Here is an 11,976-nt window from a genome sequence, read left to right as displayed (position 1 = left end):
TAAGGACTAAAAACCCACGGATTAAGTCATAGTTCATCGCTGGGAGAGCCTGTCCCACTCAGGCATGGAAAGTCATGGATTACAGAAATAGCCCACAATTTGCTGATAGGTATGAAATGGCCCTAACAGCATGGGGTGCACTCATTGGAGCCTGGCACCTGAGAAGGAAGACCAACAGCCGCCTCTCCCTGGTTGGTTTGTGGATAGGTCACTATTTCTCTTCTCCCCTTTCTCTTTTGGGACATTTCCAGTCTTCCCCTTCCTTCTTGCCTCTCCAGTCCTTTCTCTGTCTTTTTCTTCTATCTTTCTGGCTTGTTCTTTTCCCCATCTCCTCTGATCCCTGCCCTTTCACTGGTTCCTCATTTTCTTCTGTGATCGCAGGCCACCAATCCCACCCCATCCTACTCGTCTAGGGGATCAGAATAGACCAGGCCTATAGTATAGTCTCTGGGGAGACTGCCCAAAAAGTAGGTGGTAAGAGAGTTTGCCTAGTCTGCAGACCTTTTAAAGACACAATTGTAAACTGCTTTTATTTAACCTCTATTTTTCAAGCCATACTGCAATTCATGTTCATTCAAAAATGGTCACTAAATCACATCAACAATTACTACAATTCTTGCCATCAGTTAAGAAAAGTCAAAGAAAAAAGAACACTCTAGTAGAAAATTGAGCATAAATTACAACAGGAATATTCATTTTGTAGAATCACGGAGTTGGAAGATGCTATATAGGCCAATCCCTGCTTAGTCCATTTTAAGGCATCATTGAGAAATGGCTGTCTAGTCTGTGCTTGAGATTGCCTTCCTGGGAGACTGGTTCCCTTCTCTGCCTGCTCTGGTCCTTATGATTTTTTTTTCAAATCAACGCAAATCTGACTTCTTGAACTTAAGCCCATTATTTTGTGTCCTAAGATTTTCTGCAGTCCTCTTTTGTGAGACACCCATTTAGGGACTTGACATGTGATATCGTATCTCTCTGTGTGTTCTTCTCCAGCATTATCACACACAGTTCCTTCCAACTTTCCTTAGAGGACATAGTTTCCAGTCTTCTGTGAACTGGTCCCAATTTATCTGAATCCTGTTTAAAGTGAGGTCCAACCAGAGCATCTACAGCAAAACCATTACTTCCCACAATTTTGGAACTATACTTCTTTTAACTCAACCTACACTTGTAGTTGCTTGAAGTTGTTTTGCAGCTACATCACAGTTCTGACTCGAATTCAGCTTGTGGTTATGTTGCCAAGCCACCTTTGCCCCATCTTGTACCTGAGCATTCTTTTTCCTAAATGAAGAACTTTATACTTGTCTTTGCAGTGCTATTTTCTGCCCAGTCTTCTAATCTATCAAATTCATTTTGAATTTTGTTCCTATCTACTAGGGTATTAGCTATCCCACCCAATTTTGTGTCATCTGAAAATCTGAAAAGAGTTCTGCTCCACCTCTTCAACTTTTCTTCCTGTTGCATTTTTCTGCCATGAAATCCTATTTCCCAGTGTTCTATTAAAATCTGCTTTCCTGATGTTCAGGGGAAATCATGAAGACGTTATGATGGTACTTCATTGTGAGCAGATCTGCACACTTCCTTGGCTACTTCAAAAGTATTGTTGATATCTGGATTGTTTATCATTTATTGCAATTACCTCCCAATTCAACCATTGTTTAAATGCTGCGTTGAATTGCTGGAACCATGATTACCACTACAAGTACTTTTCGTGTACTTTTAGCACTGGTTCCAGGATATCCTCATTTTTATGGCGTAATTTCAGTAAGAAAGAAAAAACAACGACTACTGGTGTAATTGAAGCATCCAATTCCTTGAGGTTTTGGATGACGTTTTTCACAAGGCATGAGACAATTAATTCTTCATCCAAATGTATACCATAGCTGTATCCAACTGTCCAGTGCATTACTGAACCAACAGGTATTTTAAAGAACCACCATTTATAAACCTGAGCAATGCACTCTTTCTTTTAAAAAATGTGCACAACTGTTCACACAAATCAAAATATTCCTTGATCTCAGGTGTACCCTCAATTGCATGTACTATTAGGAATATTCAGGTAAATTCCACATCACTACTGCCTCCAAATAATAGCACCTGTAAACTTATGGAAGAAAAGAAAGGGTTTCTTGCTGATTTTCTAAAATTCCATAATAAATATATTTATTTGTTAAAAAAATAGAGAAAAGGTAGACAAAATTTAGGAGGACTGAATCCTACCTATCTGGCCTAACCATGGGCCTGCTCACAAAGAAGCCAGTAACAAGATTTTCTTTCTTGACTGGCCTATTTGTGGTCTCCTATAGAAGATCTCAATTTTTCTATAGGGTACTCTGGACTGTATGTCTGAGAGAGAAGAAACTAGAATCAGAACAGGAAAGTGAATTGGGTGTCATGAGCTATTCTCCACACAATTTGACTCTAGACTGCCATACTTCAGACTGTAGGAGGGGAGGAGATGAGGTAGATATAATTGAATTCTTCCCCTGGTAAAAAAATTCTCCTTCTATGCAGTAAATTATCCATTTCAGGGGAAGGTCAATTTAAAACACACATGCATTTGCTCCAGCTTACTAACGTACTATATTCAAGGCTTGTAATATAATAGAAAAAACCCTATATAAACCCAGAGACAGATAAACGCACACACTCCCTGTCAGTACTGCTACTGTTGGGAGTATGTAAAAAAACTGCAAAATGTATTCACATTAGAAGATTAGTACAGTTAAAATGTGTCCAGAAAAAAATAACAGTTCAAAAATGAAACTATTATTTCAATCCCACTTAATTTGTATGCACTTGGGCTCACTGAAGCATTGAAGAAACGAAAACAAGAATTGTTGGACTTCTGTGAATTCTCGCTTCGTGAGGAATAGCACAAAGAATGGAAAATCCAGCAGCTCCTTCTGCAACAGTCATTCAGACCCTCCTTTTATTGGATAAGAATATCTAAGGAGGGAGAAATGTCCATATGGTATGGAGGAGACTTGACGGAGTGGCTGGAGCAGCAGCAGAAACATCTATGGAAGGAGAGAAGAGGGCTTCATCATTGCTTCCCCACTGCCTTCCTTAGTCACTGAGGCCTCGTTTTTTCTGTTTAAATTGATGACTTGCCAGTCATCCCAAATGTCCCTTTTCTAGTAGAATAGCAGCTTATCGGGGTCTTAAAATTCTAAAGCAGAAGTTTCTAGCTATTTTATGAGCATAACATTGCCGAACTGAGAAAGAAGGGACACTTCATCTAAACCCCACCTCCATTTTGATACCTGCCTATAACTGCACATTCCCATCACCCAACTCTATAGTGGGATCTAAATGGACAGATCAGGAGTATTTTTTTCTGACGGCCAGTGGTCTATCAATTCTAAGATAAAAAAGTTCTCTCACCTGCCCATTCTTTGATGGCAAGGTATAATTCAGTTTCTACTATATGGGCAAAGTCTTGGAGGATTCAGAAGGTTTCTCATCCATATGACTTTTCCAGTGTGTCAGAAGGCTCGATTTTTGAGCAAAAGATTTTTCACACTCCATGCATTTATAGGGTCTCTCTTTTGTGTGGACTCTCTGGTGAGTCAAGACATGTGATTTCTGAGCAAAACACTTGCCACACTCCATGCATTTATAGGGTCTCTCTCCCGTGTGCAGTCTCTCATGGTTTATGAGAACTGATTTCTGAGCAAAACATTTATTACATTCCAGACATTTAAAAGGTTTCTCTCCTGTATGAACTCTCTTGTGCCTCCTTAGATGTGGCTGCTGTGCAAAGCACTTCCCACATTCTGGGCATTTATAAGGTTTCTCTCCTGTATGGACTCTCTGATGGCCCAGGAAAGGAGATTTTTGAGCAAAACTCTTCCCACATTCCAAGCATTTATATGGTTTCTCTCCTGCATGGACTGTCTGGTGTTCTGCAAATGCTGTTTTATCGGAAAAGCACTTGTCACATTTCAAGCATTTATACAGCTTCTCTCCAATGTGGACTCTCTGATGCTTTAGGAGTACTGATTTCTGAGCAAAACATTTCCCACATTCCAAGCATTTATATGGTTTCTCGCCTGTATGGACTCTCTGGTGTACTGCAAAGGAGGACCGATTGGCGTAATACTTCCCACATTCCAAGCATTTATATGGTTTTTCTTCTTTGTGGATGGTCTGGTGAGTCTTGAGAGATGATTTCTGAGCAAAACTCTTCCCACACTCCAAACATTTATAGGGTCTCTCTCCTGTGTGGACTCGCTGGTGAGTCAAGAGGTGTGATTTTTGAGGAAAACACTTTCCACACTCTGAGCATTTCAGTGGCTTTGTCCCTGTTTGGGCTTTCTGGTGATTTAGAATGTCTGAACTCTGAATAAAACATATCTCACAATTCAAGCAATTGTAGTGTCTTTCACCTTTCTCCTCTGGGTGGACTCTCTGATGGGTCATGAGATGCGATACCTGAGCAGAACACTTCTCAGATTCAGAGCATTTATATGCTTTCTCCCCTGCGTGAACTCTCTGGTGCTTTATGAGCAGTGATTTCTGAGCGAAACATTTTTCACACTCCAAGCATTTATATAGTTTCTCCCCTGCATGGATTTTCTGGTGGGTGACATGATTTGATTTTTGTTCAAAACATTTCCCATACTGGGACCATTTATGCAGTTTTTTTCCTGTGCGGACCCTCCGGTAGGTCATAACATAGGATTTCAAAGAACTCTTCCCATTCTCCAAGCACTGATATGATTTTGGCCCTGTGTGTGTTCTCTGATGCCTCAGAAGGGCTGTGCGTTTAACAAAACAGATCTGACATTTAAAGCATTTGTAGCATTTTTTGCCTTTGTGGACTCTCTGGTGTTTTGCAAAGGCTGAGGAATCAGCAAAGAATTTCCCACACTCCAAGCATTTATAGGGTTTCTCTCCCGTGTGGACTCTTTTGTGAGTCACAAGAACTGATTTTTGAGTAAAACACTTCCCACACTCCAAGCATGTATATGGTTTCTCTCCTGTGTGGATTCTCTGGTGGCTCATTAGATTTGATTTAATAGAGAAACACTTCCCACACTCCAAGCATTTATATGGCTTTTCTCCTGTGTGGACTCTCTGATGGGTCATGAGATGAGATTTCAGAGCAAAACACTTCCCACATTCCAAGCATTTATAAGGTTTCTCTCCTGTGTGGATTCTCTGGTGGCTTATTAAATCTGATTTTATAGAGAAACATTTCCCACATTCCAAACATTTATATGGCTTCTCTCCTGTGTGGACTCTCTGGTGGGTCATGAGGTGAGATTTCCGAGCAAAACACTTCTCACATTCAAAGCATTTATACTGTTTCTCTTCTCTGTGAATTCTCTGGTGGATCACTAGATTTGATTTAATAGAAAAACACTTGCCACACTCCAGGCATTTATATGGTTTCTCTCCTGTGTGGACTCTCTCATGAGTGATAAGCTGTGATTTTAGAGCAAAACACTTCCCACATTCAAAGCATGTATAAGGTTTTTCTCCTGTGTGGACTCTTTGGTGTATTGCAAGGGATGACAGATGAGCAAAACGTTTCCCACACTCCAGGCATGTATATGGTTTCTCTTTTGTGTGGACTCTCTGGTGGATCATTAGGTTTGATTTAATAGAAAAGCACCTCCCACACTCTAAACATTTATACGGTTTCTCTCCTGTGTGGACTCTCTGGTGGGTGATGAGTTGTGATTTCCAATCAAAACATTTCCCACACTCCAAGCATTTATATGGTTTCTCTCCTGTGTAGCCTTTGCGATTTTTGACAGTGCTTGATTTCTGGGCAAGGGTTCCAGCGCACCCGGTGCTTGAGTCCTTTTGCCTATACTCACCTGCTGGAATAAGGGGGAAAGAAAAACAGAATGGTCTTTGGAGGATGGGACTGAGAGGAACCTTGGAAGGAGACTGCAGGGGGAAATCAAGCCATGAAGATAATGCTCGTATTGCGTGTTGAGTGCAAAGGCAGCCCTTCATCCGCCCTGCCTCTCTCTCCATTCCCATCAGCCCAGAAATGAGCTGCCTTATACCCCTGCTGGCTGCTGCAGCAGCCAGGGCAGACTAGCAGCCATATTTAGTGGGTGTGCCAGGTCACCTGACCAAGGCCATTTCCCCTAAGAACTGCACTCCCAGACCCTCGGGGACTCACTTTTTCAGGGGAGACTGGAATAGGGGGAAGAAGGGGGAGTTTGTACCCTCTCCTTCACCTGGTCGTCCACTCTAGCTAGCTAGCAGGCCTTGGAGAACATTATTTTCAGGGAGGCCGGCGCTTCCTCTGCTGTCTTCCCCTTCTCAGTTATGCTCTACAAAGCCTGCTGAAAAGCAGTTTGGTAGGCTGTGGGGAATATGTACGTGGTGAAGATTGTACAGAGGGAGGGTAATTCTCCCATGCTGCCACCCACAACGGCATCCTGTCCCTGGGTTTGTGGGTGCGCAACTTGCAGGAGAATTTGGCCATCGCTGGGTGGGAGGGGGTAGCAGAAGCTCAGCAGAGGAAGGTTCCTGTGGCTGCAATCAGCCTGCACCCGTCACATGCCCACGAGCACCAAGCTCTCCCTTACCTCAGCCTGGCAAGAGGATATGCCTAAAGCCATAAAGGCTGCCAGAAGGAAAGGAGAGACATGATGCAAGGCCGGATGACTGCAAAAGTGGAGGAGATTAAGAGAGGCCAGATGCTGGGGGAATGAGAAAGGAGCCGCCCCTGCCAGTGCTATTTGAACAAGTCCTGTAAGGGGTCACCCACCCTGGCCAATGCCGACACTACCTGTGCATGGCCGTTCTGAGTAGGTCTCCCCAGCCGGGCCCTTCCTCTCTTCCCCAAGTTAAACAAAGGGGAAGCACCTGACCTGATGCATCTTTCCAGGAGCATCGCAACCGAGAAGGTGAAGCAAAGAAACCCGCTCGGTCCCCACCACTGAATGCCTTCTACCATGTGGAGCTGCAAAAGGGCCCTGCGTGTGGTCGAGATCTTCCCGAGTTGGGGTAATTTTGAATGACAGACGGGGCAGGAATCTTAACAGGGTAGCCCAGTGTTCTGAATCGGTGGAGCGTCATTTGCTTTGAAGATTCAGCACAATGGAGGGTGAAATATTAGACAAGCTCCAGGGACACTGAAAAATCTACTTGCTTAACCCACAGGTCAGAACATTTGTACAAAAAAATTCAGCTTTGAAGAAGGCCAAAGGTCTTTTAACATTGACTGGAAATTCTGCAATTAAAAGAAGTAATGGAAATGGTAAAATTATGTATGGTGTGGAACCTCCAAAGAAAGTGGAGAGAGTGGTAACAAGGGGGAGGGCCTTCTCAGTGGTGGCCCCATCTGTGGAATAATCTTCCCACTGTGGCCCAACTGGCACTGAATCTGTCATCTTTTCAATGGCATGTTTTTAGTACCTGTTTTTAGCTGTTTTAAACTTGTAATTTTTTCCCTGATTTTATGATATTTTATTGTATATTATCACCTGCTTTTAATGGATTGTATAAACTGTCCAGAGAACTTCTTCTGTAGGGTGGTATAGAAATGAAATAAATGAATAGATGATAGATAAATAAATAATTTCTTCACCCATGATACAAGAATCAGAGGATATACCATGAAGCCAACTGGAAGAAGATCCAGGATGGATAAAAGGAGGGACTTCTTCCCGCAGCACATAGATAAAACTATGGAATTCACTGCCACCAATGCGGAATGGCTTTCGGGGGAGTTGCAGAAGTGAATGGTCTTCCATGGGGACAAAACAAAGTGTGAGAAAGATTTGGAAATAACCGTTTCGGAAGCACACTGGAACCGGGGTGGTCGAGGCAACCATTAAGAACCACACCAGCCCGATTTAAAGACTCAGTGCTCAATCTGGCATATATGTGGGAAGACTGCATCATGGAGACCAAACATCATCATGCTGGAGAGGATGCTGACCAGGGGGACGCTGTTTCCCGTGCTGTGAGCAGGTGCTCCTGTGCAACCTGGCTAAAGACCTTTAAATCCATTCCAGACGCACAAAAAGCATGTTAGCACTTCCAGTCATTTCTGATGATGTAAACCATAAAGAGTTATTGGCAACAGCGTGGATGGAAGTAGCATAAGGGTGGAAAACCAAGTCAGGCTGGTCCAAGGGGGGCAAGTGGTTTGTGTCACATTAGATGTATAGCGCAGGAGTACCCAGCCTTTTTGGACCTGTGGACACATTTGGGAATCCGAGGGGCTGGGCTGGGCTCCACCTCAAAATGCCTGATCAGTAAATGGGCACTCTGACACCTGCCTGTTGCGCCTATGATCCTTCGGCTGCTTCTTATTCAGCAAAATCTCCTCTTCCTTGTCTATTGCACAGTCCAAAGTCTCTTTAATAAGGGGCTGTCCACTTTGGCTAATAGCTGGCAGTGCAGTTCAGCTAATGCTTCTGGAACAGTATTTAATATTCATGGATGTACACACATTTTAAAATTATTTACCTGCTTCATGGAAATTAATAAATGGACCTTGTAAAAGGATTCTTCGGGCCTTTTTGACAACTAAATGGCTGATTTACAATATTAAAAGAATAAACACTGTACTGCTGTGGATACAGGACCTTACAACACTTTCAGTATTTAAATAGGTGACAAATAAACATCATCTTCACGTTTGGAACACTTTTCCCGATGCCTGTTTCTAGCTGCTTGAAAGGTGTATACATTTCATATACAGTGACTGCTGGGAATATATACACATTTATTTTTTAAAATGTGATGTTTTACAGGTGCCTGGGGGCACCACTTTGGGCACTCCTGAATTAGGGTTGAACAAGCCACAAAGTTTCATAAAGATAAGGTTTTCCATTTTTAAAAAATGGTTGTTAATTAAAAAAAAAGACTTCAGACCTCCAGAAATACAGAGGTGGTATTGGAGTGATATAACATCTTGAGATTTAAATATAAATATGTGATTCTTCCTAGCCATTGTAACTTTGACATTACAGAACTTTATACAGCATAAGTACTTGAGCTTGACCTTATGTAAAAATAAGAAACGCTTTAAAAAGAGAGAGAGACTCAAACATACTAAATTGTGGTGTGGGGAAGAGAGAGCAGAATTTCAAGACACCAAGAAACCATCCATGTGGGTCAAGTGGGCTCATACAGATGCCTCACCTGAGTGGGCCCTGGAGGATTCCTTCCCATCCGAGCTCGCAGAATCTGGCATCCACGGCTTTTCTCCTTGTTCCAGCTGGGAAATGAGCTCAGGCTTGGAGACTGGAAAACCTTCTCAGGAAAGAAGAGAAGAGGAAGCACCATCATTCACTCTGAAGCCTCTACGACATCTCCAGAGAAGGAACCCCATCACTACCCACTGCAACATGATGGGTCTCAATAATTAGAACAACTTGTCTGATTTGTTTTACAATAAAATCATTACTCTTTACCCACCATTTTATATTGTCTGTCTTCATGAATGCCTCATCCTTGCTTGGCCCAGCTCCAAAATGACTAAGTACAAAATAAAAATCCTACCCAGCCTGTGCCCTGGAAATGCAACTTTAGCCAGAGAAACTGAAACCCCAGATTTCTGTGGAAGCAAAAACCAGCAGTTAAGCTGAATAGAAACATTCTGGTGAAAAACTGAAATGAATTCCCAGGTTTTCCCAGTATTTAATTCAATGTGTTTGTGGCTGAACCATTAATTTGTTTTTATGAGAATGTAAGCATAGATTTTGCAGGCTTATGATGGAACTCATCACAATGAGCACTTTGGAATGGGAAACTGAGTATTTAAACTCTTAGAAAAATAAAGTTCAATTTAATTTTTAAAAATGAGGTTCTTTAATTCTCTAAATCAAAAAGAATGTGTGTGTGTGTGCGCGCGCGCGCGCTACGGACGTTCTCTTTCTAACACACATGCACACAATCACATGCTGACAGACTCTCTCACACGCAGAGACACATACTTGTACACAGGAAGATCTTTCTCATGCCTACAGATGCACCAGGATCAACTGCAGCAGAATTGCAACCAGTGTGACATAGTGATTAGAGTGCTGGACTGGGAATGATAAGATTTGGGTCCTAATCCCCACTTGGTCAGGAACCCCACTGGTAGATTTCAGGAGAGTCACTAACTTTCACTCTAACCTACTTCACAAGGTTGTTGTTGTGAAGATAACACTGAGAGAAGGACCATGTAAGCTGCCTCAGGTGCTTTGAAAAAAGGCAGGATAGAAATATAACCCACAAATGAATAATAAAGGGGGATGCTGCAGCCCATGAGCAGGTAAATGAGGAAGTCTTTCATGTCACCTGCTGGGTTTGGTTGCAAGAAAAAATATGCAGAAAAATCAGTACAATAATAAGCAGCCTTTATTTCTTAACAGGAGATACTGGAGAAAAGTACTCAGAGATAGGAGCACCCACATTCTTACGAAACGAAAAACCAGGTTCCTTACCCAAAGAGGCCACGTTCCCATAATTCTCCACCATGACCTCTGTGTACAAGGCTCTTTGGTCTGGGCCCAGCAGGGCCCCCTGGCCCTCTGTGAAATACACGGCCACATCTTCAAATGTCACCACCCCCTGCAAGAACAGAGAGACCCCGGCTCAGCCTCCATGATTCAATAAACAGTGATGGAGCCTCAGTCACAGACAAGAAACAGATGGCAGCCCCCCAGCTGCCCTGCTCATGTGAGCATCCGGGGCAGCTCTGCCTCCCTCTGCACTCCTTTGGAGGGGCACCTTGTGCTGCTGTCGCAGCCGGGGTGAAGGGCTCTGCTCTGCTCAAGAGCACTGGTGCTTGCAGAGATGTTTCCTGTCATCCATGGAAGCGTGCTAAGATGCATAATCCCAGGCTGCCTGCAGGGTGTGGGTGCAGAGGCACTGCACAGTTTTACCCACCCATTGCCTTTCCACAGCATCCCACTGCCACAGCTTGTGGAGGTGCTTGTGAGCTTAGATGGCCTTTAATTAGGCCATTCACGCTCGGCCAGTCCACCCAGACACTCTGAGTACTGATGCTTCTGATTTGGCCAGGTTGTGTGGCTCGTACACTAGATGGACATTTCTTCTGATCCTTTTTATGTCCACCAGGAGGAAGGGGGTGGAAAAAAGAATGCTTTGTGTTTCCATCTAGCTTTATTCTCTTTCTTTCTCCCCATCTCCTTCCTCATGAGTCTCTGGAGAATCTTCTATCTGGCTTGGCTCCATGGCAGGCTCTGTCCCAGAAGAAGGCAGCAGCCTCAGGTGAGACTCAACCATTGCTTCTCACTTTTGGGGGAAAGGAGTGCAAAACCCTTTTGCCAGCAGGTTAAGGTGGCCCTTTATGAAGAGGTTTTCAGACATGCACTTGGATATCCAAGAGCTTGAGGGCATTACCCATCCCAGGTGTTTCTTCAGGGGTACTCTCTCCATCCTATGTTGTTTTACCTGTTTTTAAAATTTTGTTGTAAAATGCTTGTCCTTTGAAATGAAGCTATGGTATTTTATTCTATTTTATGAACTGTCATAAACTGCCCTGAGAGCTTCAACAACTGGGTGGCAAAGAAATGAAATGAATAAAATGAATGGGCATCTCAGAAACGCAGGACTCCGAAATTATATTCAGTCCCCAACACAGAGGCTTTCTTCCCTTACTGCATGTCACAATCAGAGAAAAGGAATAGGCAAGACCCGCAAGTGTGTTATCGATCATTAGGTAGCTAGGAAACGGCTTCATGCTGAGTCAAATAATCCAGCCCAGAACTGTTTACTGAAGCTGGCCAGAGCTCTCCAAGGGCTCCAACAGAGGGGGGTCCTCCAGGGCCCTGCTGCCGGAGTGCCTTCCATCTGGAGGTCCTGGGGGTTGATCCTGGAGCCTTCTGCCTGCAAAGTCCCTGCTCAGGCGACAACGTCCCATCAAACAAGTATAACAATTGGGAAAGGAGACCTGAAGAGTCCACCTTTCCCAGAAGTTGTCACAAGAAATATATGATCTGGCCAGGGCAACTTCTTCTTCCTTCTCTTTTCTCCTCCTAT

At 43.4% G+C, this 11,976-nt stretch overlaps 1 protein-coding gene across 1 annotated transcript; it reads right to left on the bottom strand.

Annotated features, from left to right (window-relative positions):
* Positions 1 to 3,426: 3,426 nt before the first annotated feature.
* LOC123021440 (zinc finger protein 420-like) lies at positions 3,427 to 11,373 on the bottom strand. Its single transcript, XM_044426161.1, has 5 exons — positions 11,338 to 11,373; positions 10,416 to 10,542; positions 9,127 to 9,237; positions 4,818 to 5,831; positions 3,427 to 4,307 (listed from the first exon to the last, which is right to left on the bottom strand). Exons 1-5 carry the CDS (start codon positions 11,371 to 11,373, stop codon positions 3,427 to 3,429), a joined length of 2,169 nt encoding a protein of 722 aa, XP_044282096.1.
* Between the last annotated feature and the right edge of the window lie 603 nt (positions 11,374 to 11,976).

The sequence above is a fragment of the Varanus komodoensis genome, unplaced genomic scaffold (assembly GCF_004798865.1).
Source record: "Varanus komodoensis strain SLA01 unplaced genomic scaffold, ASM479886v1 scaffold160, whole genome shotgun sequence".
Classification (NCBI taxonomy): Eukaryota; Metazoa; Chordata; class Lepidosauria; order Squamata; family Varanidae; genus Varanus; species Varanus komodoensis.
This window is presented reverse-complemented; position numbering and strand designations above follow the sequence as displayed.

Coding starts and splice junctions, on each gene's coding strand:
- LOC123021440 (XM_044426161.1), bottom strand. CDS start 11,373: ATGGAGAGAGTACCCCTGAAGAAACACCTGGGATGG. Junction 10,543..11,337: donor TGAAGAAACACCTGGGATGG/GTAATGCCCTCA, acceptor CTGTTCTTGCAG/GGGGTGGTGACATTTGAAGA. Junction 9,238..10,415: donor TGGGAACGTGGCCTCTTTGG/GTAAGGAACCTG, acceptor TTTCCTGAGAAG/GTTTTCCAGTCTCCAAGCCT.